At 38.9% G+C, this 24,214-nt stretch overlaps 1 protein-coding gene and 1 long non-coding RNA gene across 2 annotated transcripts in view; one reads left to right on the forward strand and one right to left on the reverse strand.

Annotated features, from left to right (window-relative positions):
• Positions 1–4,317: 4,317 nt before the first annotated feature.
• The window catches only part of LOC134804741 (uncharacterized), an 83,479-nt gene continuing 63,582 nt past the window's right edge, over positions 4,318–24,214 (forward strand). Inside the window, exon 1 of the mRNA XM_063777942.1 lies at positions 4,318–4,922. Coding sequence (XP_063634012.1) covers positions 4,442–4,922 — 481 coding nt within the window. The 5' untranslated portion in view covers positions 4,318–4,441. The remainder of the gene's footprint in view (positions 4,923–24,214) is intronic.
• Positions 21,352–24,214, reverse strand: part of LOC134804931 (uncharacterized) — a 181,165-nt gene continuing 178,302 nt past the window's right edge. Inside the window, exon 3 of the long non-coding RNA XR_010146190.1 lies at positions 21,352–22,080. This is a non-coding gene — a long non-coding RNA (uncharacterized LOC134804931). The remainder of the gene's footprint in view (positions 22,081–24,214) is intronic.

Here is a 24,214-nt window from a genome sequence, read left to right on the forward strand (position 1 = left end):
ACGTCACTTTACAAACAGATAAGAAAAAAACATTGTGTTTTGTATTGTCTGGTACTAACAGACGATTGGATCAACCGGACTGAGTGCCTACCGCGAACCACATTCGACGTGTTGCCTCTCCGTCTCACTTGTAAATTCGTACGAAAGTGTGACAGGGAGGCAACACGTCGAACGTGGTTCGCGGTAGGCCCTCGGCTGAGGACCAAGTACGTACGTATAGAGCGACCTAAAATAGTATAAATTATAGATGGTCAAGCAAATCTTGTCAATAGAAAAAGGCGCGAAATTCAAATTTTCTATGGGACGATATTTTTTCGCACCTACATTTTTCAAATTTGCCGCCTTTTTCTACTAACAAGATCTGCTTGACCCAGTATAAATAAAATGGAACTAACAAAAATCCATCCATTTTGGTGACATGATTGAAATGAGACAGTCCTTTGACAAACTATGTCCGGTGCCCTGTCCGATCGTCCGTTAGATTGGATCATATATTGCTGCTGGCAACTTTGAGTTATTAGTCTAGTCTGTGGTTCTTCGGTTTAAATATTATTATTTCAAACTGTGAAAACTAAAGAAACTGAATAAAAACTCATGAAAATATTGCAGATAATTCAAATTTACCCATAAGTGACATTTAAACTTGTTGTAATTAGTAAGTAATCTCTCGTTATACGACCATTGGGTTAACAGGAGACATTATTCGATTCTAGCATTTATGTGTTTGCCTGCACTGTGAACCATAATAAAATTAATACTTTTGCGTTGTTGTAGGTAAGTTTATTGATCGCCGATCTTGGATTTCTCTTATATTATGAAACAGGTGAGAATTAACATTATTAAAAAATTACTTCAAATAGGCTTAAGTACCTACCTATTGGTACCTATAAGTACCATGTTTATTTTTATATGTTTATTACATGGTTTGTTATTATATACTATGTAGCGAGAGGCTGTATATTATGTTTCTTCTCGCAAACAAAAGTGACACAGCCATACAACGCGATAACAAACCACGAACTGAATCGCTCGCACTAGTACTAGCAGTCAAGGTCATAATAATAGGCAACTTTAACTCTGTGCTTAACTGGCTATCTGTCTGTGGATCTTATGTCTTGCAACAAGATTAATGATTTATTATCTCTTAAGATATTTATGACTTACGGTAGACTGCATCTGTCGCTATCACACGTTAAGAATATGTAGGATATTATATTATACTGTTGGTGATTTTCCATGCTTGTTCAACGTCAGAAACCCACCCATCTCTGCGCTGAATTTACGTAATAGGCCGTGTATCCATGTCCGGTAGGTTTGCTGTAGCACCTATTCCATCAAACTATAGCGACCAAGGTCAGCGTTGATGGCCGATCGGAGAAGCTACTAAGCTAGTGATCAGTGTCGGGTGTCCAACAATGCGCTAATGACATCAGTGCAAGGGGCCCTTTATTTCATGGTTTTACCAATATAACGGTGAGCTAAGGTTGACATCCTGCAAATACGCGAACATGCATGTGTAGTACTACATTCGCGAATGGATATGCGAATGTTTTATGACATTCGTGCTTTTCCAAGTCGTGACGGCTTTTTGACACATCAAAGGACGCGAACCTCGAACCTTCGCGTAGCTTCCTACACATTCGTGCAACCTATTAACTCCGGCACATGCAATCGCAAGTCCATTCGCGAACCTACTCTAACCCCGCATTTGCGAATGAATATCCGACCCGTACAAAAGTATGCTTGGTGGCTACGGCGATCTCATCCGGTTCACCTATGCTTTATATACCTACCTACGTGGTATATAACGATCAATTCGTATGTGCAACTCCTGACCGCCTGGTAGAGGTACCTACCCTATTTGATTGACAGAAAAAATCGTAACCTTGGGTGTTCCCAATCCTTGCTTCATAATCAGTCCAACACTATGACGGTTCGTATCCGATTTACATTTTCGTTCTCTATGCATGCAACATTTCAACTCGATAGAATGCCAACAATTGGGCCAATTTAACTCGTAACATTTAATTACAGTGTAGTGTAGTGTAGGTACGGACATTGGAGACCGATTCGAACTTACAAACTCATGTCAATTTCATCCCATTTTTAAATCATTCGCCCATGCATATGTGTGAGCAGGATATGTTGCGATAGAGGAAAGGGGACGGCCGCTTCTCCATACTAACGTAGTCTCCATTTTCCCCTCTGGATATTGACATTATGTAAATATGTTTACATAATTTGATGTATATTAACCATAGATATACCCCTACGTAAAGACTTTTTTTCGATTTTTTGCGGCAAAGTGCCGAATAACTCCGTCTCGGGAAATACCAGAAACTTTCGGGGCTTTTGGAACTTATGAAATTTAATAACGAGTGTTTTTAAAACGATAATTACCTTGACTGCTGACTGAATAATCGCTCCGAGTAATGCGCTTTGTGAACCAGGGATTGGGCCAAAAGGCCCGCTACTACATGACATATATAATGTCACCGTCTCCCGTCTCTGGAAATGAAAAAGAAAACAATAACGTTACGTAAAAAAAGCAAAATATAGCGGTTCAATCTTTATGGGATTTATATTTTATAGGTGACGAATCATAATTATGTTACTTACAAGGGAAATTCGTGGGAAGGTAACTATTATTTTGAGAATACGAAATTGCGTAAAAAAATTCTAAGGAAGTTAAATATAGAATTAAGTAAAATGCCAACATTTGTGTTTTCGACAGCGATGGATAAAGTACCGTCATTATAGCCAACTTTGCCTCCAGGGGAAACTTTGCCAAAACGACAATTTTAAACAAATTCGTTAATGTAGAAAAAATTATAATACTTATGGCCACCCTGCTAGTTTTAGTAGAAAATAGATTATATTTGTGACAAGACTATATACCAAACATGTGCACAAATATAGGGAATATTTCGGCGGGCAAAAAATCGTTAAAAAACGAATGCAAGTAGAAAAAAATTGAGAACCCTTTGCCAAATATTTCCGGGTTTCAGTTATAAAACATGAAGTATAGATTATGTTTATTGAGGTTTAATCTAAACGGTAATTTACAGACCTATGGATGCCAACATTGCCCACCACCAAAAACGGCTTAGGGTTGTCACTTTTGACTAATTTACCCAATTTCGCAAGTAAAAGAAGTATGTTTGTACACTAAAGTAAGTTTATAAATATATACTGTATTTAATTGGTCTTATTATCCTTTATTTAAATGTTTTATCCCTATAACGCGTGAAAAACACAGCAAAACTCATATTTTTGGCCATTAAACTATTGTAACAGATTTTCTCTAAAGTGCCAACCCTAGCCTTTGTAAAATGCTTAGGTGTATCTTGTATGGAAATGGCCAAAAACGGGTAGACAACATTGCCCACCCAATTTATTTAAAAGTTTTTACACTTATCGCTAAGTTATTAACAGGGAATGGTAGGATTGCCCAAAACCTTTAAGTGATCCTTAGACATCATCATCATACGGGCTGTATTTGAACACCAAATTGACGTGGGCAATGTTGGCGCGAACCCCGGATATCTTTGCCCGCCCTCTAAAACGCCAAAAAAGTGGGTAAAACACGATTTAAAATTGTTTTCTTCAATGAAACTGATTCGTTTGGTCACTATGGAGGTGCTTAGCAAAACAAAGTCATATGATGTGATATAATTTTTTTGAGAAATTCGAGCTTTTTCAAAAAAAGCGGGAAAAGTTGGCTATAATGACGGTACCATTTTGCTTGCATTTATCGTTGTTAAATACATAATTGTATAACACAAAATTTATAAATTTAAACATGAATATTTTAATTTAATACGACATTCAAGTTAGTCCAGATTTCATTCCCACACCGTCCACTGGTCCGACATGCATTCTCCTTCTTTCTTCTTCTATATATGTATACAATTCGTTTCAAAGATTTCTAGCTGAGATAAACGACAGTGATATGTATTCCATTGGTAATCCAAGTAATATCAGATTTAATTACCTAAGCAGATACTCGAAAAAAAAAGAGTTGTGATAGTGATTAACAGCATTACCCATTGTAATATCATCTTACTGTAATTCAGAAACAAGGGATATTGTAGTAAAATTAATTGTATGTTTCAATAATAATATATAAAGGGTGACCGCTAGCGTTTCATGTAAAAATCGTCGCCGGGTCCCATACAGTAAGTAGTAAGTGAGAGGACGGTGAGAGGCAGGCGAAAGCGATCGATAGGACGAGCGGCGCGGCGCTGCAGTCGGCGAACCGCCTGCCTGATGCCGACGCGGTCGACTCGCTTGTGCTTAGCCTGGACTGGAGCCGCGCGCCGTGCGTCGCGTCCGCTGCCGCCACCGCACCGTCGCGACTCGCCGCCGCGGCGGCACTTCGCCAGCGCCACTCCGGCACTCCGGCGAGCACTCGCGTCGCGATTCGACGCGTGACGCGACCATGCGCGGCGATCGCGCCGCCCGCGACAACCGTCACAACAAGGATCACGACAACCTAAAATCGTCTCTCAAAAAAGGCAGTAAATCAAAAAAGCACAGAGTAGTTTTTGACGAGAGCGCCAATGAATTTTTCGAAGCGGATTACATTATTGTCGTACGCGATGAGTGCGGGTATTCAGATGAAGGCGAGAGCGAGGAGTGCTCCGGTTGTGGGGCGTGCGAGCAGCGCTACCAGGAGCCGGAGCCCGGGGCGCTCAGCCCGCCGGAAGGGTACAAGGATATGGGGCTGTTTAATAGGGACGGCACGCTGCGGGAGCAGGCGTGGTGGGAGACGGGCGACGTTCTGCTGGTGGGCGAGCGCTCGGGCACGGTGTTCACGCCGCAGCACCTGCAGCTGCTGCGGCGGCTGCAGCGGGAGCGGATGCTGCGCTCCACCATCTGCGCGGACTGCGACGCACACGCTGCGCTCCACCAGCCGCTCGGTGAGTCACCTCTATCTCAGCGAAGGACGAACGCCCGCGAGCCCGACGTTTTGCCCCTAAGATGCCACCGATTATACATACTTATTAACATGCATACTGAACCAGAACTCTACCAAGTATTTCACTTCTAGGGAATGGCGATTCATGACATGACTCGCCATACTAGTGAAACCTTATACGAGTAATTGAGAAGCTATCATTGTCTAGTCCGCTCTTTATAAACGATGTACCTATGTAGGAGTATACATCGTTTCGTTTAGTATTTCATTCGTAAATAGTAAGATGCATGACAAATTCATTCATTCATTCAGTCATTTCAAACTAGACATAGCAAGGCGAGTGTTTATGTTTTTCTGACCTTTGCTTTATATTTTTAGACCTTTACAGATACAATTGTGTTTGTGTATAGAACTAAAGCATATGCGAATTTATTAATCTGAATAATTTTCTTACACGCCATGGGTTTACCACTTAAATGAAATCGCGATGAAGTGACGTAAATATAGATCGTTATGTTTCTAAACTAAATAAACGGAATCTTTCGTGCTTCGCAAGTTAGTCTTGTTTTATATTGTTATTTTTTGAAGTTTATGGTTGAGTGGATACTACCTTCCTTCGCAATTATTATTAACCAACAGTTTCGAAGCCACATTGAGTAACCATGAGAACTATTAGCTTTTCAAATATTGCTTTGAGTATATGGCTAAATAACTCGAGGGTTAGGATTATTTCAGGATTCATTTGCTCACGCCGTTAGAGCTAACAAAAGAGAAACTTAAAAATTCAGAAGCGCTTTCAGCGCAGAACGCTATTTAAAGCGTTGCACTATGATGGGAAAACAAAGGAAAAGAGGTATTTCTTTTCTAATAGCTACCTGCAGTGAAGCCTTGCAGATAAGCTGTTCGTTGTTAGGTAGGTACTCCGAATAGGACCTACATATTAGAGGGCTACGCAAAAAACAATATTCCCGGGATGGATTAATAGAGATTTAGAGATGTTAACATTCTGAGTTATTCTTCTGCGATTTCGTTTTATTTTACATTTAAATATGATGTTAAAACACATTGTTCACACCCGAATTTTATTTGCTTTAAAAAAAGTAAATTTTTCATTTGTTGTTGTAGCAGCAAGAGAAAGACGCACTCAGAAAAATTTTACTGTTCGTTATTTACGATTCTTGAGTGTCAGTACGCTGCCAAAACTAGAAAAAATGGCCCCTAAAAATATGAAACATTAATGAAGTCAGTATTACATTTCTGGTCTTGCCTGTTCTTTAATTAGTGTTTTTGCATTGCGACACAAATTAACAAGATGCATACAAAAGACACCTAAAATTATAAATAATGCTCCAAGCACTGTTCTTTGGCTGTGGTTTGCCAGTGAGTGGAGAACAAAGTCAAGTCATATTAAATTGTATACGCTAACGTAAACACCGGTTTTAAGTGAAAAGCGTTTTCCCTAGATAAATTAGTTGTCCGTCACGTGTCGGTGTAAACGCGTTTTCACTAGTTAAATCTAGTTTTCCGAAACCCCTTGGTAAAAACTGGTAACGGTTAACCTAAGATCCTCCTACTCGCTTCTCTCGTCGTCGTACATCCTTTAACTCTAGCAGAACACAGTAAAAATCAGTTTCACCTAGTGAAAACGCGTTTTCCCTAGTCAAACGTCATATTTTTATAGAAATTTGTAATTTATGACTGCACTAGCGACCCTCTCTGGCTTTTCAGGGGTAGTAACACAAACACAAAATGTACACCTACCCCTTCCTCTAGAATCACACTATTGATAGGTGAAAACCGCATGAATATACCGTCGGGTGACAAGCAAAAGTCACTAAGTACTATCAAAAAATTAAAGTAACAATGCACTTTATTACACTTGTAACACGGTTTTTTGTCCAATTTCAATGGTGTTAGTTAGTGACTTTTGATTGTCACCCGACGATACGTTCACTCTTGTTGCAAATACATTATACTATGCAGAGTTTGCTTGGACCGACTCTACCTACTCTCAATTTTCTATGGAACTGGCAGGCCACTTTATTTGAGTTTGTTGCATGTGTTTTAAATATTAGCAGTAACTGCTTTCCGTAGGCTGGAAGTTTGTTAGTAAAAACTGGCATTTTGATAGAGGGAAGCGGCCACTCTCAGGTGAATAGGCATACCTATATTAAAATTACCAGCCTCAGCCCGCGACGTCCGCGTCTGAATAACCTTATATGCCACGCCAGCTGCATTACCACGACGAATAGCCAAAGTTGTAACTGTAAACAATCTTGTATGTGTAATAATTTAGCATGTTTTTTAAACTTGTGCTTATAGATCTTATTACAAACCGCACATGAAAGAAACAGGTCCGTTTGACTCATCAACGTGTTATGAAAACATCTTAATACAGTAACTTGAGATGTCCAGTTGTGTGATCTGAGTAGTGGGCAGTCCGAGTTTGCATGCATCGAAGTGACATCTAAAATATAGGTACCTATTAAGCATATATAAATCGGCATATAGTTTTTAATTTTTTAGATTAAGATTTGGTAACTTTCAATTTTCAATCGCTTCCTTTGTCTGAAAAGATGAAATTGGTATAGATGGTCAATTTTGATGTAAGTAATTTAATGCTAAGGGTCGGTTGCACCAAACCGTCTGTCTGTCTGTTCGCTAAATTTTATTGTAAGTAAAGTTTCATAGTTGACTGCTGAGTGACGTTGATCAATCCGCTAATAATTAAATGTGCTCGGTGAAACTGGCCCTAAAAGTCGGAAGTTAACAAAAGGAACTCCTCGACGACCTCAACAAAAAATGTAAAAATGGAGTTTGGACAGACGTGCAAAACTGGGGCTACGGTCCGCAATGAAAAGGTGAAAAAAAAAAAACATTTTTGACATTAAATCGCTATAGCCCAAGTAACACACAAGCAGGATAATAGAGTAAAATTATCATCTTATTCAAATTATGATTGCATAATTTTTGTGTATAAGCGGTGGAAATGATTAAATTCGGAATAAAGAAATATGTGGGCCTAGTGGGGCCTATATACCAATTAATGCTGAATAAATTTTGCATAGTATCGGTTTTGCATATTAAAACTGAATATTACTTATTTCTTACACAGTTAGTCGGACATTATTCAGCTTAAAGCATTTGTGGTTACTAAAAGCAGCATAATAGCGGCATTAGCAGCAATTACCTGTATATATTCTGTGTTGTGAGATATTAAGCAGACAATATTAAGAAAAATGTGATAGTGGCTACTAAATGCTGAAAAGAAGCGTCGGTGGAGACTTTCAACTGTATAAAAGCGGTTGCAGTTTCTGTTTTAATGCTAGTTTTTGAATAAAGGTGGACGCTATTACTGGAAGCTGTAATGAAATCCAAATCTTATTTGTTATTCAGTAGCTGCATATATGGGTTAGTTATGGCTTTTATAGACATAACGTCTGAATAATAAATACTAAAACAACACTTATACTTAAGTTATAGCGATTTTAGTACACATGTACTATCTTTTCTTGCTAAAAGCTGCAAAATGAACGCAATGACAAACGCTATTCAAACTACTGCTTAGGGGCTATTCATAAATTACGTCATTTCAAATTAGGGGGGGGGGGGTCCGGACATCCGATGACGGTAGCACGACGTAGGAGGAAACGGGGTCATTTGAAGCATGATTTTTGGATGATTGTAGGGGGGGGGGGTCAAAAATCGTCAAAAAACGATGACGTAATTTATGGACAGCCCCTTAGTATCAACAAGTGCGCGGTGCAGAGGGTTCCGTAGCTTTATACACGGTCAACGGTGCTACTTGAGCCTGATTGCCTTGAGCTTGAGCTTGTTTTTATTTTATTTTGAACGCATCTTGCGCATTAAAGAATAAATAATTCTTTAATCCAATCATTATTTAAAAAATCAAGGTTTAGTTTTCTTAACAATTCTTTTCGATTGGTTATTTTACGTAAACAATTACTAGCTTCCATCGTTAACACTGTTAACGGACCATTTGCATACCTTACTGCAACGAGATAAGGTTTACCAATGGCCATTTAAGGTTGTTGCTAGTTGGCAAACAAGGTGTCAAATGCTAGTTATTGATATTGTTGCATTAAAAACTTGTAGACTGGACTGGGTATGTGAAAAATAAAATAATCACCCCCATTAAAATATAGCGAAATCGGTTCTCCTGTCGATTTTGAACGGACTGATTTTAGGTTTCAAGTGGGTCTACTCATACCCATCCCACACTATACTCGTACTCATACCTAAACAATACTGCCCATACCAAACTATACTTGTACTCATACCCGTGATACCCGCTACTAATATACCCGCACCTTCGCACCTATACCATATTCATATTCATACCATACTCGTAACCATACCATACTCATATTACTCATACTATATACATCTTCGTACTCACATCGTACATCTTTGCGTGTACCTTTACCTACTACATATTTTTCGGAACTGATAACGGAAAAAATAACTGTGTAATCTGCCGTGCCCCCAGATTTATCATATAACTTAAATATTATATCGCGTTTATAATATTAGTAGGAAGTAGGATTGAATATTGCCCGTGTTACATACCTATAATGTTTCTCATCAAACTAGTGAGGATCTATGTGGTTTTTACCATTTGTGTATAGAACCCTAATAGGCTTTAAGATTGAGAAAACAATTACTATTATACTGATGTTATTCAAAACTTGTTTTTCTAAAACCATTATTATCTAACATGTAGCTTAGTAACGCGAATAATGTGAATGCCTATTCAGAAATTTAGCACATATTAGCTGTGGCAGCAGCTTATATTCAGCACAGTCGGACGCCATTACGGTTGCTCATATTCTAACCTCTACAATGAAATAGGAATTTATAATGAACTGAAAAACCCATTTATATTCATTTATAAAACTAGTTTTATCGTAGCATAACTTGTTAAAGTACATTTTCTATCACTAAAACATCTAAACACCGCAAAAAAATTACAAATTTAAAAGTGGAGTACTAAATTTTCTATATTTACTTTCTAAACAGTGCATTATTTACGCGTCGCTTTAAAATTTTAAATAAAATGTATATATATATTTACAGTAACGTCGCATGCGCAATGAAATTGATGTTATGTAAACATCAAATCAATATATGGGTAATGTCCTCCTTATTTTGTATTCACTTCAGAAACTACACTTTGACACGAGTTCACAAATTAAAATGGAAGACAAATCATACACAAAATAGCTGAATATATTTTCTGTAACAATGCACTTTTGAACCAAAAGCTGCATAACGTGTGACTAACTGATGCATTGTGTACAAAGCTGGATAATTTTGGTTTAAAAGCGGTATAGAAGCTTTTGACAGCCTCTATACAAGTGTTATTCAGCGATCCAATGTGTGGGCACACACTTATACAGCTATTACGTTACTGTTATTCAGTTTTAAGCGGCGTGGGCATGCCCAGTTTGCGCCCAAACCTTCTGTATAACGTCTGTATTAGCGCTTATACAGAAGATATACAGCTACCTTATTCAGCATTCAGTAAGGCATGCTCTATTATTAAAACAATATTCACCTACTTTTGTGTTACTTGGGAGAACCAAGGGCCTTTTAAACCGCCTTTAAAAAAAGGAGGTTCTCAGTTTGACTCGTATGTTTGTATTATGTAAGGATATATGTAACTACATACGTATGTTTGTCCGCGATTATCTCGCGTTTGGCTGAACCAATCTTCAAGTTTATGGTATTCTTGACGATGTCCGTCTTACGGGTCATTTGAAGAAAGTTGGCAAGCTGCCAAAGTCATTTTAAAGTGACATAAAAAAAAAACAATTTAAGTTTTTTTCTTTGTTAGCATATTTCTCGCTCAAAATAAAACTCAAAGTTTTACTTTTAAAATCATGTGCTTTCATAGAGTGGCCATTTAAAGGTTAAGTCAGAACATATTGGTATGGTGAGTGCCAGACTGGCAGACTCACCGTGTCGCTGAACCCGCAGTAAGGTGACCGCCGGGATAACGCTCCCGTACCCACCCAGTACAGTACCCACTGCTGTAGGTTACCCGTAGATAGTAGTACGTAGTACTCAGACAACCGTATGTTTAAGAGCACTTTTACATTGTACAGTCACAGTCAGCAGCAGAAGTTGCTAAGCGGGCGAGGTGTTCAAAATTACCTTGACACGCTCTTATTATCTTAATAATAAAGTCGCGTCAAGATAATTTTGAATATCTGGCCCGCTTAGTAACTTCTGCCGCTGACTGTAGTCAGACTGTATCAGTTGTTCCTAATAAGTAATAAGCATGTGTCGTATCTTATTTTCATATTGGAGGAAACCCCAAAATGTAATAAACAAACTTATAATAGTAGATTGATTAATGCCTGACACCAATCATCCTAATATAATACTTATTCAATTTTAATAACATTTTATACTGACTGTACGTGTACGACGGGCCCTTCAATACTTCCTAGGAAATAGATCAACAATCGTAGTACCCCTAAACCACAGACAAGGTACCCTCCAGACTGAGCATAGTAGCTCTACCCCCTCGGCCACAAATACGGTAGTTTTACTCCATTTTCGAGTCAAAAGTCTTTGAAAAATTGGTAGGTATGGTTGTTATTTTAAGTTGAATATGAAAGTTAATATTTCTTGTGAAGAAATAATATTATTTCAATATATTGACTAGTCATATGATCATTTTGTGAAGCCCTAGCGTAACGTAACTATTTAGGGTTTTACACAAAATAATCATGATTATTGACATAAGGAGCCCACGCCAATGACCTTCGATCTGAATCCCTTAGTTTTCTAATGTTTTTTGTAGCTTATCATATTAACAGCAACGGCTTTAAGCAATATTGTGTCCCATATTTACTTCAAAGTTAGTACTTTATTTCAATAGGTAAGTTGTTAATAGTAGTCTTCGAGATATTCGGCATCAAAGTTGAACAATTTTAGGCCACGAAACTGGTTTTCTGGCCATAACTTTTGTGTTCATTAGTTTAAAATTAACATCGTTTTTCGAGACGCCCAAGACGAACCCAAATATGTAGATTTCGTATATGTAAGATCCTTCACAGCAATCTAGATACGATAAGTGTTTTTTTAGACAATGTTTAAAAAAATCATAAAATAATAAGTATTAATTTCTTTCAAAATCCGCTAGACAAAAATGGAGATAAAAGATAGAAGAACAGATAGCCGTTTGTCTTATAATCCTATCTGTAGTGCAAAAGTAGGGAGATACGATTCAAAACTTGTCAAAAATCGATGAAAACCTCGGGCGGGCTGCCCGGCCTTAAGGCCCAATAGGTTCTGGGCCTATAAATTTCATTTTGACACTTGGAGAGACTACATCTCCAAATCTTATAACTCTTATAAGTATCAGTACTCTGACATTGGGGACCTTTTACATCTCCAAATTTATTGTGTATTATTAACCATAGGGACTATACATCTCCGTTATACATACATACCAGGGCCACTATTTCAATTTACGACCTTAAAAAACAGCTGTTTAGATAGAAACCAGGCCCACGCAAACAACGCGGCGCGTGTAGCGTAACTCGCGCAACCTTGAGATGATTTAGGGTTAATCGACCCACTTAACATAGGTACTCTTACTAGGGTTGTCCAAAGTACGGAATTTTCGTGGCATTTTCGACCTGACAGGTAGAGAGCGTTTTATATGTAGGTAACCTATCGACTTCCATATAATTATCCTTCAGAATTGATAATTACATATATAGCAACGTTTTGTGTCGTGTACACAAATCGGCTCATAAAGCGCTATAATTTAACTTTTTGGTGAGATATTAATAGCACATAACGGTGATATTTTTCACACAAGTTAACTAAAACGTGCTTTAAGTTTAAATATAAAATTGTTGGACGATTGGAGGAGGAAATACGTTCATCGCATTTGTTTTTCACGTCATATCCATTGTGGATACTAATTCCTGGTCCACACCTCCTAGCGGTCCCCCCTGGTAACTGGTATGAGTAGTACAACGAACTTTAGTTCATGTACTACTTGTACCAGGCAAACGTGGCAGGAAGAAGAAAACTCGCCAAGACGCACTGGCCAGCGTGGCGTTTTAAGGCTTTTACCCTCTTCATATGACAAGTACGCATAGAACCCGGCCCTCAGTCCCCAGCGGCCTCACTATCCCAGGCTCCGGCAGCAGTCCTGGTAACGGTGGGGCAGAGGGTGCTAAGAATCTCTGGAAGAGATCCGGCTGCCACTCGAACTCTAATACGACGACCCTGACCCTGGCGTGTTACAACGCCAGGACGATGCGAACGGACGACCGACTGCTTCAAGTACAACTGGCACTAGACAACATCAAATGGGATGTAATAGGTTTGTCAGAGGTAAGGCGAAAGGGCGAAGACCTCATTAAACTTAATTCTGGCGACTTATTTTACTATCGAGGTCACGAGGACTCCTCTTATGGGGGAGTTGGATTTATGCTGCACAAAAGTATCTCATCGGCAGTTAAGAATATAAAGAGCATATCAACCCGCGTCTGTTTTGTAGTGTTGGAACTGAAAAAACACTACTCTATCAAAATAATCCAGGTATATGCACCAACCTCGGGCCGAACGGAGGAAGAAGTGGAAACCTTCTATGACGACATACAAAAAGCCCTTGATGAATGTCCGTGCCAGTACTACATTATAATTGGTGACTTTAATGCCAAGATTGGGCCACAGCTACCCAATGAAAAATCTGTCGGCAAGTTTGGACTGGGGACTCGCAACAACCGGGGACAAACTCTGGTCAACTTTCTTGAACAAAAACATCTATACGCAATGAACACATTCTTTCAAAAGCGTGCATCAAGAAAGTGGACCTGGGCTAGCCCTGGCGGCAAGATAAAGAACGAAGTTGACTACATTATAAGTTCCCGCAAAGATCTAGTCACGGATGTAACCGTTCTTAAAAACTTCAGGACCGGCAGTGACCACAGACTAGTGCGGGCAACATTGAGGTTTAACCTGAAAAAAGAGCGAGCAAGAATGATTTCCACTTCCATCAGATATTATAAGGAAGACATTGCTCTACTTCAGGAAGAATTCCGCGTAGACCTCCAAAATCAATTCGACGGTCTGGAAGAGGAGAACCTCGATGTTGACCACATTAATAATTTGCTGATTAAGACCATGACAGATACGGCGAAAAAGCACCTCGGCAAACGAAAAAAGAAGGAAGATAAGTTATCACCCGAGACGCTGGCACTACTGGAAGAAAGAAAGCGACTGAAACATATCACAATAGCAGATCAGAGAGAAATAGAAAGATTAAATAGAATAATAAGTAAATCAATTAGAAAAGACTTAAGGAAATACAACACTAAAATCATAGTAAATACAATAGAACAATACAGAGGTCCAAAAGTTTTTAGAAGAAAGTTAAAAACAGGTACAAAGGAAATAGTGAAACTTAAAGACGATGATAACAATTTAGTCACAGATCGGGACAAAATTGTTAACATAGTTGAAAATTTCTACAGAAACCTATATTCCTCGCATGCCGGAAAGCCAACGTCAACCACAACCGATGTAAGAGCACCACCCGTACCGTACATAGAAGACAATAACATACCACCAATAATAGTTAGCGAAGTTAGAAATGCTTTATACCATATGAAAGCTGACAAATCTCCTGGTGAAGATGGCATAACAGCCGATCTACTACGTGCTGGTGGCGAGCCTGCCCTTAATATTCTCGCAAAACTCTTTAACCAGGTCATACAGGATACTCGAACTCCAGAGTCTTGGAAAACTGCCATCGTCACAGTCATACACAAAAAAGGAGACATTTCAAAACTCGCTAACTATCGCCCTATAAGCCTCCTTTCACATACTTACAAGCTTTTTTCCAAAGTCCTTTGCAACCGCATCACTCGTAACCTTGACGAATGCCAGCCTCCCGAGCAGGCCGGCTTCCGAAGCGGATTTTCTACGGTTGATCACCTTCACGCGGTAAAACAGCTGATGGAGAAATGTCACGAATACAACCGGCCCTTGTGCATGGCCTTCGTCGATTATGAGAAGGCCTTTGACAGTGTCGAGCATTGGGCCGTGTTTGACGCTCTTCATCGCTGTTCAATAGATGCGCGCTATGTTGATTTGCTTCGGGAGCTGTACGGCTCGGCAACCATGCAAGTTCGTCTTCATAAGACAAGTGACCCGATTTCCATTAAAAGGGGCGTGCGACAAGGAGACACCATTTCACCCAAGCTTTTTACGGCGGTACTAGAAGACGTCATAAAAACGCTTGCATGGCACAAGACCGGTATTAATATCCATGGTGTCTTTTTGTCGCACTTGAGATTCGCCGACGATATTGTTTTGTTTGCCGAGTCCCTGGATGATCTCCAAAGCATGATTCAAGGACTATACCATGCTTCTATAAAGGTAGGTCTTAAGATGAATATGTCCAAGACCAAAGTTATGACGAACATCACTGGCTTTTCGAATCTCACCATAACGGTGGGAGCCGAAGAGCTGGAGGTGGTCGAGCAATACGTGTATCTTGGACATATTCTATCTTTCGACAAAAAACAACAGGAAAAGGAGATCTCCAGAAGAATCCAGTTGGGTTGGGCGGCATTCAACAAACTTGCGGACATCCTCAAATCTGATAACTTTCCACAATGCCTGAAAACTCGCCTCTTTAATCAATGTGTCCTGCCCACCATGACATACGGTGCCGAGACATGGACGCTCACTAAGGGGGCTGTGCATAAAATACGAGTAGCACAAAGAGCCATGGAGCGCACCATGCTCGGCATTAAACTGCAAGACCGAGTGAGGAATGTCGAAATCCGACGCCGCACCAAGGTACGAGACGTGGGTGACGTCATCTCCAAGCTTAAATGGAGTTGGGCGGGACATGTTGCTAGGCAGAGTGATGGCAGGTGGACCAAAATGTTGACGGATTGGTGGCCGCTTTCGGATGAAAGAAGCGCCTGGCGTCCGCTAGCTCGTTGGGTGGATGACATTCGGAAAATCGCGGCGCACTTTTGGATAAGACTAGCCCAGGACCGGGATAAGTGGCGTACACGAAGAGAGGCCTATGCTCAGCAGTGGGCGACTGAAGGCTAGAATGATGATGATGATAAAATTGTTAAGCACATTACGTTAAGATAAGATAATAGTTTATTGTATAACTGTGTACAACGATGTTGACAATAATACAATTATGAACCAAAAGTTTATCCATCACGGACGTACAATATAATTATGGCTAACCTATAACTAGTAACAAAGTTATTACATGCATCATTACATTACTCTATCATCATAATCGACAAACTCTTTCATGCTGTAGAAGATTCTACTAATAGCCAGTTTTTTAAGATATTTTTAAATTGTTTACCTTCGACTGACTTTATTTCAATAGGTAAGTTGTTAAAAACTTTTTCTCAAAAATGGACGGCAAAGTCGACTTTGCCGTTTAAAAAATAGGTTGCGAAGCGCGTAGTTTATGGTCAGTCAAAAATTAAAAAGTTAAAAACATTGCAGTCTCGATTTTGGGACTGCAATGTTGCATACAAATTCCATTATTTGTCGAGTTCCAAACTTTTTAAAAGTTGAAATGGCCATATCAAATGAAGGCACAGGCCCATTAAACAGCCAAACAGATCATTAGTACCGCGACTATTTAGCTGTCTCAAATAGGTTGGCGTATTTTCGGCAGAAAAATACACTTCTATTTTTTTATAAAAAAAATAAAAAGGCGGCAAAGCAAATTTTTTCAATTGTTTCTACTTTTTTCTGTGAAAATATATACGTAAGAAAGTTGCTTTTGTAAAATATTTCTATGATATTTATATTTCTTGCACCATTTTTGAGAAAAGCACTATATATGACTCGGCTGGAAGGCTACTTGCTGGCTTCGGATTCAATTAAACGGACTCCCAAGGTCGTCCGTTTAAAACGAATCCTCAGCCTGCAAGTAGCTACTTCCGAGCCTCGACAATAATGTACTATTATTGCAGCAATATAGACACTTATCCATCAATTTATTATTGGCCTTTGGAATACGATAGTTGTATTTATATTGCATGCGTAATTTATCATTAAGTGAGGCAGTTTTGTGAAATACTCTCCAGATTCCAGTTAAAGTCAAAAGCTGCTTTTCCTTGAATACATTTCTGAGCGAGTGACGATTGTCCAAGTTAAACATGTTTCGTAAGCATATTTTTTGTAACCTGAAAGTAGTTAAAATGTCCACATAATCACCCCAATAAACAATACCGTACGTGAGTTGTGAATATACATTCTCATAGTATGCGCTCTTAATGACATTCTCTGAACATGTTTCAGAGAGTATACACGGTGTAACATGAGGAAACCGAATAATTTTACGCATTTCTGAGGTCAAAAGAAGGAAAAAATGTAATATAAGTTTAGGTCAATTTCGCCAAAAAATTTTTTTTTGTTTTGTTTTTTTTTTAATTTTTTGAATGTATTTGTACATAAAAAATAAATGTTATGGGTGAACTTGTTACTTAAAATTGATTTTTACATTTTTTTTCGTAAAACCTACTTTTTGCAAAGTGTTACTTGTCACTTTTTGACATCTATCAATAAGGATATTTAGACTACGTCCCATAGCAGCAAGATCACCATCAAAAAGGCCTTTTACACTATATAACAACAAAAACTTGTTTATTTCTAAATTAATATTATCTATGAAACTAGGCGAATTTCAAAAAAGTTTATAGGACATTTTTGTCTCTAAATATGATCAGGAATACGCTGTTAAAATTATTCGGTTTCCTCATGTTACACCGTGTAGATATGGCATAAGCTGTTTTTGCAATTTTACTGTTTAACCTTTTGACCGCCAGACGGCGAAGGAATATGCTGTGCCCCGGAAGCCATGCGATCGCGATTATTTAAGCGAAATTGAACTTTACGGAGTCCCGCGTAAGTCCCTATTGAATTGGCGAAGCTGTCGGCTGTAGCCGTCCTTGGCGTCCTTGGCATGACTCCGATGACGGCCACAGCCGTCTGTGGCGGTCAAAAGGTTAAATCTGCAATATGAGATCTCCAATTAAGATGACAATCTATTGTATTTAATTCCTAGAAAGTTAGCGCTATTTACTTGTTCTATTGTCTCTGCTCTCAGAGCGCAGTATAAAATTAATAATACCAAACCTTGGATATTGACACTAAAAAATAAAAACGAGCCCGTAAGAAACAGAAAAGAAATGCTTCATAGTGCAACAGAGTTCTATGCACTACTATATCAAAACAATGAGCAAAGTGACGAGCTGGAAAGTATCACTAACCAAGATCACGAATACAGCCTACCATCGTTTCTGGAGATTGAAATCAAGAATGCTATACAACAATTAAAATCTACAAAAAGTCCGGGCGATGATGGAATCACAAATGACATCCTGAAAGCTATTGTGGATCCACTTACACCAGTATTAACCAAACTATTCAATGAAATACTAGAAAAGAAGACCCTGCCAAAGGAATGGGGAACTGCGGTCATAACACTGCTCTATATAAAAGGAGATCCTACTCTTTTAGAAAACTACAGGCCAATTAGTTTACAGCAAACAATATACAAGGTCTTTGCATCCGTATTGCTAAAAAGAGTGTCACGTGTATTGGATTACAACCAGCCCAGAGAACAAGCAGGATTTAGACGTGGCTTTTCAACAATAGACCACATTTTCACTCTGACTCAAGTAATAGAGAAATATATGGAATATGGGAAAACCCTATACTTAGCCTTTGTTGATTACTCCAAGGCTTTTGATTCCATAAAAAATAAGCCTCTATGGATTGCATTAAAGGAACAGGGAGTGGAATCTACCTATGTAACTATACTTCAAGAGATATACAGGAATAGCAAAGCGGTTGTCAAGTTGGAGCAGAAAGGAGAACCATTCCAAATCCAAAGAGGCGTGAAACAAGGCGACCCTATCTCCCCAAACCTATTCACTGCCCTTTTGGAGTCTATATTTCGAAAACTACAATGGGAAAGCATCGGAATAAATATAAATGGCGAATACCTTAACAATCTACGGTTCGCCGACGATATTGTCCTGATAGCGGAAGACCACGAAGATCTCGTATATATGCTGAATACCTTAGACAGAGAAAGCCAAAAATGTGGTTTACAAATGAATAAACAAAAAACATTTGCCATGACTAACGGCGAAGAAATAACTATCACGACTGAATCAAATAAATGATAGAGTATGTTGATAAGTATATATACTTAGGCAAATTAATAACCTTCAAACAGCAAACATCTAGCGAAGTCGAACGAAGAATAAAAAGTGCATGGTAAAATACTGGTCATTAAAAGACATTTTCAAATCAAACCTTCCCATCCACCTCAAACGCAAAGCGATGGACTCTATAGTTTTACCAACACTCTTGTATGGCTGCCAAACATGGACATTCACTAAAGATATTGTTCAAAAGATCAATGTATTCCAAAGGGCGACAGAGAGGAGTATGTTAAACATCAAGCGGAGTGACAGAAAAAGAAACCGTGACATTAGGAAAATAACTAAGGTGACAGATGCAGTTGAACTTGCCTGCAGAATGAAATGGAAATGGGCTGGTCATGTTGCGAGACTCAGAGATGAAAGATGGACTGAGAGAATATTGCACTGGCACCCTCGCGAGGTGACAAGACCAAGACGCCGCCCAAAACGAAGATGGGTAGATGATATAGCGAAGATAGCTGGAAACACATGGACTCGACAAGCAAAAGACAGAGACCATTGGAAGGGCTTGGAGGAGGCCTTTGCCCAAAAATGGGTACCTCACCTTTAATAATATGTTGTGTAAAACCATCCAAAATTTGTAATATTTGTGAGAATAAAAGGCTTAAATAAATAAATAAATAAATTGTCTCTGCTCCTTTTGTTACGGTGATGGACATAGGCGAAGTTCTATACCTATTTACTAAATTAATAAGCGCGTATCTGTTAGATTATATGAGACTGGATAATTTTGACCTTTATAAAATGGCTATTTAGATATATCCATATACTTTTTTGTTTCTCTAATAAAAGATATTTAATGCCAATCAAAAAAGATAACAATGTTATCTTTCTTAACGGGGTGCTTGTAGGTAAATAATACGATTGGGCAAAATCCTTATATACAGTCACGCTCCGTGATTGTTACGCCATTTAGGGTTCTAGCTAAATTGGACATTCCATAGTGTAGGTAAGTATAAAACAACCAATTTAGCTAGGACCATAAATGGCGTAATAAAAGCGGAGCGTGATTGTACCTACTATGTACCTATATAGGTAGGTTACCTACTATGTATAGTACCTACTTACTATGTTATACAAAATACAAGGGGCATAAATTGTTACGGAGAATATTTCTCGGCTGCGATCCCCGAACAAGCTTAAAGTGGCTTATAATTAATTGTTCGTTGGCAGCTATTTTAATAATTGCCTTACACATTTGTTTTAGTTTGGTGCAAATATTTAATTTCCTTTCGAAGCGCTGGTGGCCTAGCGGTAAGAGCGTGCGACTTTCAATCCGGAGGTTGCGGGTTCGAACCCCGGCTCGTACCAATGAGTTTTTCGGAACTTATGTACGAAATATCATTTGATATTTACCAGTCGCTTTTCGGTGAAGGAAAACATCGTGAGGAAACCGGACTAATCCCCATATGGCCTAGTTTACCCTCTGGGTTGAAAGGTCAGATGGCAGCCGCTTTCGTAAAAACTAGTGCCTACGCCAATTCTCGGGATTAGTTGCCAAGCGGACCCCAGGCTCCCATGAGCCGTGGCAAAATGCCGGGATAACGCGAGGAAGATGATTTAATTTCCTTTCGAAACAATCTCAATGTTATTATTCTATAAATTTAAATTTTGAACAATAACTATGCAGGTACATATTTGTTTCTTTTTTAATTTTATCTCAGGCGGACGCATTCAATACCTAAATGAAAAAAAACAACGGGTTGCACTCCGGGAGTGCCGACAGAAGTGAAAACTCAATAACTAGTCCAAAATGTTTGCAGCACTATGTATAATTGATCCTCCTTTCTATTGAAAAACTTTAGTTCCGAAATTGCTGGCCAGTGAACTTAAATTTGTAGCGTTAATTGTTTAAAATTCGAATAGAAATTGTAAAATTACCTTGCAGACCTCGCATCTAAATATATTTGGTCATGATATTTTGAGTTTTATTCACCAGTACTAGAGTTCACTTTTATTAGCGATTTCATCAAGATGAGACTTTATTGAATTATTGAATTATATTGGAGTGATATAAAGTTAGAATGTAACTGTGAGATCCTCGTATTTCAGCCCGTACAAGATTAGAACATTGAGCTTTATTGCTTAATATAAAAGTCCAGTTTTAAATAATTGACCTGATTATGATACGTTATGACTAATAGTTAGGGAGGCGAGGTAGCTAAATGGCGTAATTCAACGGCGCCGTCGAGAGCTATCAAAATCGAAAGATAAAATAATTTCGAAAAGAAAAGCTCGTATGGCAAAAACCATTTTAGCGGTGGGTTTGGCGTGTACGGTTTTTCAAAAATGTAAAAAAAAACAGTTACTTGGGCATTCTCGAGCGCGTCAGATATTCATACTACGTATGCCCCGAGTGCCTCTGATAACAACGGTATACTAAGCTGCCGGTTTGCGTGGTGGGGGTAGGCATATAAAGTAGTCAAAAATGCAAAAAAAAAATTTACTCGAGCGCGTCAGATTTTCGGAAGGGGTGTTAAGTAGGCCCCAAGGAAGCTTCCTTTAAAAAAACTGACGATTTCGGCGTGACGATAAGTTACGATGAATTTTTGAAAATGCAAAATAAAAAAGTTTTTTTGAAATACTCGAGCGCGTCAGATTTTCATAGGGGAGGTTTATCTCGGTATCCTGAAAGCATATTTTTTTAATCTGACAAAAATGTTGGTGGGTTCTCTTAATCTGACCGAAAAAGGTTTTTTGGTTTCTTTTTTTTCCTTTCTTTCTCCTTGATATAACGGGGAATTTAAGAATGACAATAAAGCGATAGATACAACCAACGTAAATGTAGATGAAATGTAGTACGAAGTGTATTATTTATTGTATAAAAAAATGAAATGATATAAAAATTGGATTAAAATTGTATTGTTATTTACATTTTTGCTCAATGCAATTCATCTTCTTCTTCTTCACTGGAACTTTCATATTGTGGCTCCTCATCCACAATTCTTTCCTGCTGAGTGCCTGCAACATCCGTAACAATTATTTCTATTCAGTAATTTTATTGAAAGAATATTATAGAAGTACAAAAATTTACCCGAATCAAGCGTCTCGTCATTGCTGTCCTCAGTGTCATTCTCGTTGCCCAGAATATCCGGCGATACAACAACATTTTCATACGCATCGGGCAATTGATTCCCGATAAACCACGTGAACTCGAATTTATTATTATTTTCATTCCACCCATGATCGGTTGGTGCAAGGTCAGTGATGTCGTATTTGTAAGCATTCCTCCACAAATTGGCGATGTACCGAGTTCTGAGGCAATGTTGGTATAGCTCTGACTGGCATGGGGGTAAATTGCAAGCGTCGTAGTTGCGTACGTCCAACGAGAACGGCTTCGATGTGTCGTGCACCTTGTATGTTTTATTAAAAATGTCGAATCGAGCTTCGTTGACATCAGCGAGTTTCTTCAGTCCGTACATGTGACATATAAAAGATTGAAGCGTGGGGAAAATTGTTTGGATATCACAATGATCGGACCCTACATCAGCGAGCGCTTTTTGAAAGATCTCAGATTTTCTCAAAATATCAAAAGGTCTCTTTTTGCCTCGTTTATACAATGCTGGATTAAAATCGCATCCTGTTAAAGCGTGGAAAGCAGGCAGTGCGCGTGAAAGCATTGAGCCTAACTGAACTGACAGTGCCGAAACATCTATATAGTGACGTGCATTACCGACTCCGAGATCCATCCACACTCTAACCGATTCGTTCAAATGCTCCACATTGGCCAACATAATGACCAGAATATCTGTGTCTGATGTTCGAATGATTGTTGTAGAACCTTGTGGCAATTGACAGGCAAGGAAAACCGTCTTCGTGTCGGCTTCTTCGTGACTTGAGCATGAGAGCTTATCATCGATTGTTCTCTACACTGTTCCATCGACGACTTTGAAGACGTAGCACAAGTCGTGGTTCAAATAGATTGTTTTGTTGCGAATAATAACGGCCATCTCTTGACTATTCCAATGATCAATGAAAAACTTGACTAGAGCTTCTTTGAACTTGATATTTTTCAAGTCCTTCGCAAAGTCTACTAATCGGATTTGCTGAGGACCGCTGATGTGGTAGTCCTTATCGTCATTCACACTGTTGCGGAGAGTATGCTCATAATCTTTAATGGAAGGTGTAAAGTACCGATCAAAAACTATGGCAATTTCATTTCCTTGATTTTTTACTAAAACTGCCAAGAGTTTTTTTGATACATCTCCAAACGTTCGAGGCATGTCTGTCATGGTATTTAACAGAAAGAAGCCATCGATGATTACCATGTCCACGTTAGAGGGCGGTTGTTCCATGTCTTCACTTTGCTGTTCCAACACTTTCACCAGCACCGATTTAACAGTTTTGTTTATAGAACCATCTATGTGACACAAAGACAGTGGAATTGGCGTTATTGGAAAACGAAGCATCTTATCAAGATCAATTTGCGCGTCCAAAGATAAAGACAACAATCGGCCAAATAAGTCACGCTGGAGACGAACTTCAAGTACTTTTCGGCCGATCTGAATTTTTTTCTTCTTCATGCTCGCGAAAGTCAGTACTGCATTTTTTGGTATTCTTGCGTGAAATCTCTCAGAGTTGTCATTGCATTCAGCAATAAATTTGTCTCGTAACTCCGTTCCCTTTGATACTGCGTTCAACAAGCTATTCGCTACTTCAGGAGTTGCAGCTTGTCCACTCGAGATGTTAAACAATTTATCAGCATCGATTGAGAAAGAAAATTGATTTATTGTCTGACGAATACCTTCCACAAAATCTTGAAGTTGCTTCTTATCTTTCTCCATACGCTGTGGATTTTGCTCAGCGGAGATATCATGGTTCTTGTTCAGTCCTGCTTGAGTTAGTACGTGCGATATTATTCGCGTTCGAGCTCCGTGATTTTTCGCCCAGCGCTGTCTAGCACCAATTGAATTTGTCAGATTTGTTATTCCGGTAAGTCGGCGTGCTGCGTCTCCATTGATGGTTTGTTCCAGCGTTAGGTCAACCGGAATTCGAGAGAAAGCTTTCGGAGTCC

The sequence above is a fragment of the Cydia splendana genome, chromosome Z (assembly GCF_910591565.1).
Source record: "Cydia splendana chromosome Z, ilCydSple1.2, whole genome shotgun sequence".
Classification (NCBI taxonomy): domain Eukaryota; kingdom Metazoa; phylum Arthropoda; class Insecta; order Lepidoptera; family Tortricidae; genus Cydia; species Cydia splendana.